Here is an 886-nt window from a genome sequence, read left to right as displayed (position 1 = left end):
AGCCTGAACCCACTGTAACTGAAGAGTGAAACGGGAAGGAGAGAAATCCTTTCAGGGGAGATCCATGAAAAAGGTCTCAAAATGACCACATGGACCATTCTCTGGATACACAGAGACATCTCCTCATGAAAGGGCAATATTTACCTGCACTAAACAGTCCAGACCCACTGTTGCTTGCAAGCGAGTCTTTATTGACACCAAGCCAGAAGAGGTTACAGACCGTGGCAGAGGCCAAGGTAACACAAGGGCTTTGTAAAGCAAATCACAAAGGAAGGGACACAAGCAGAGGCAGAGATCAAAGTCTCAGGTTTCTTGCTGGACGTGCATCTTCCCTCAGGCTCACAGGATGTGCAGTCTAAGAGTCACGGCCAGGGCGAAGGGGACGCAGGAAGGAAAGCCTGTCATTGAAGTCGATTTTTGTGTAATTGGGAACGTCTTCATTTGCTCGAGCAAGGTATCGAGGTCCTATTTCATCACTGTTCTCAAACAGCAGCCAGACCCCTCTCTGGACTTTGTGAGAAGACACAATGTCATTATCTTTATCCCCAGCCAGATTGGTGGCTTCGGTGACGATTCTGCTCCTCCCTTTGTATTCAACATGCTGGTAGAGAGTGATCTGGGGATTGTGCAGATCATCCGTGATCAGCTGCAGAGAACTGATCTTGTCATTCGGCCCTTTTGGAAGAGACTCATATTCTCCCTCCTCAAAGACCATAAATGGACCCTTATACTCAATGTGCTTATAAGCCACCCAAGGCTGGCCAATGACTTTCACTGAGGAGACCATATCATTCCAACCCAGAGGTATTAGGTTGGGAGTGTCAGTGGTGAATTCTTTGGACAAACCCTGGAAGTTGACATGCTCATAAACGATGATTTTCCCCAT

At 47.4% G+C, this 886-nt stretch overlaps 1 protein-coding gene across 1 annotated transcript; it reads right to left on the bottom strand.

The window, feature by feature from the left end:
- Positions 1-355: 355 nt before the first annotated feature.
- On the bottom strand, positions 356-886 carry LOC310906202 (epidermal differentiation-specific protein-like; the record flags this gene model as incomplete). The annotated part of the gene is made up of 1 exon (XM_083855263.1): positions 356-886. One exon carries the CDS (start codon positions 884-886, stop codon positions 356-358), a length of 531 nt encoding a protein of 176 aa, XP_083711389.1.

This window comes from Zosterops lateralis (assembly GCF_965231275.1).
Source record: "Zosterops lateralis genome assembly, chromosome: 2".
NCBI classification, from domain to species: domain Eukaryota; kingdom Metazoa; phylum Chordata; class Aves; order Passeriformes; family Zosteropidae; genus Zosterops; species Zosterops lateralis.
The sequence above is the reverse complement of the archived record's forward strand: the minus strand, read 5'-3'. Positions and strand labels throughout refer to the sequence as shown.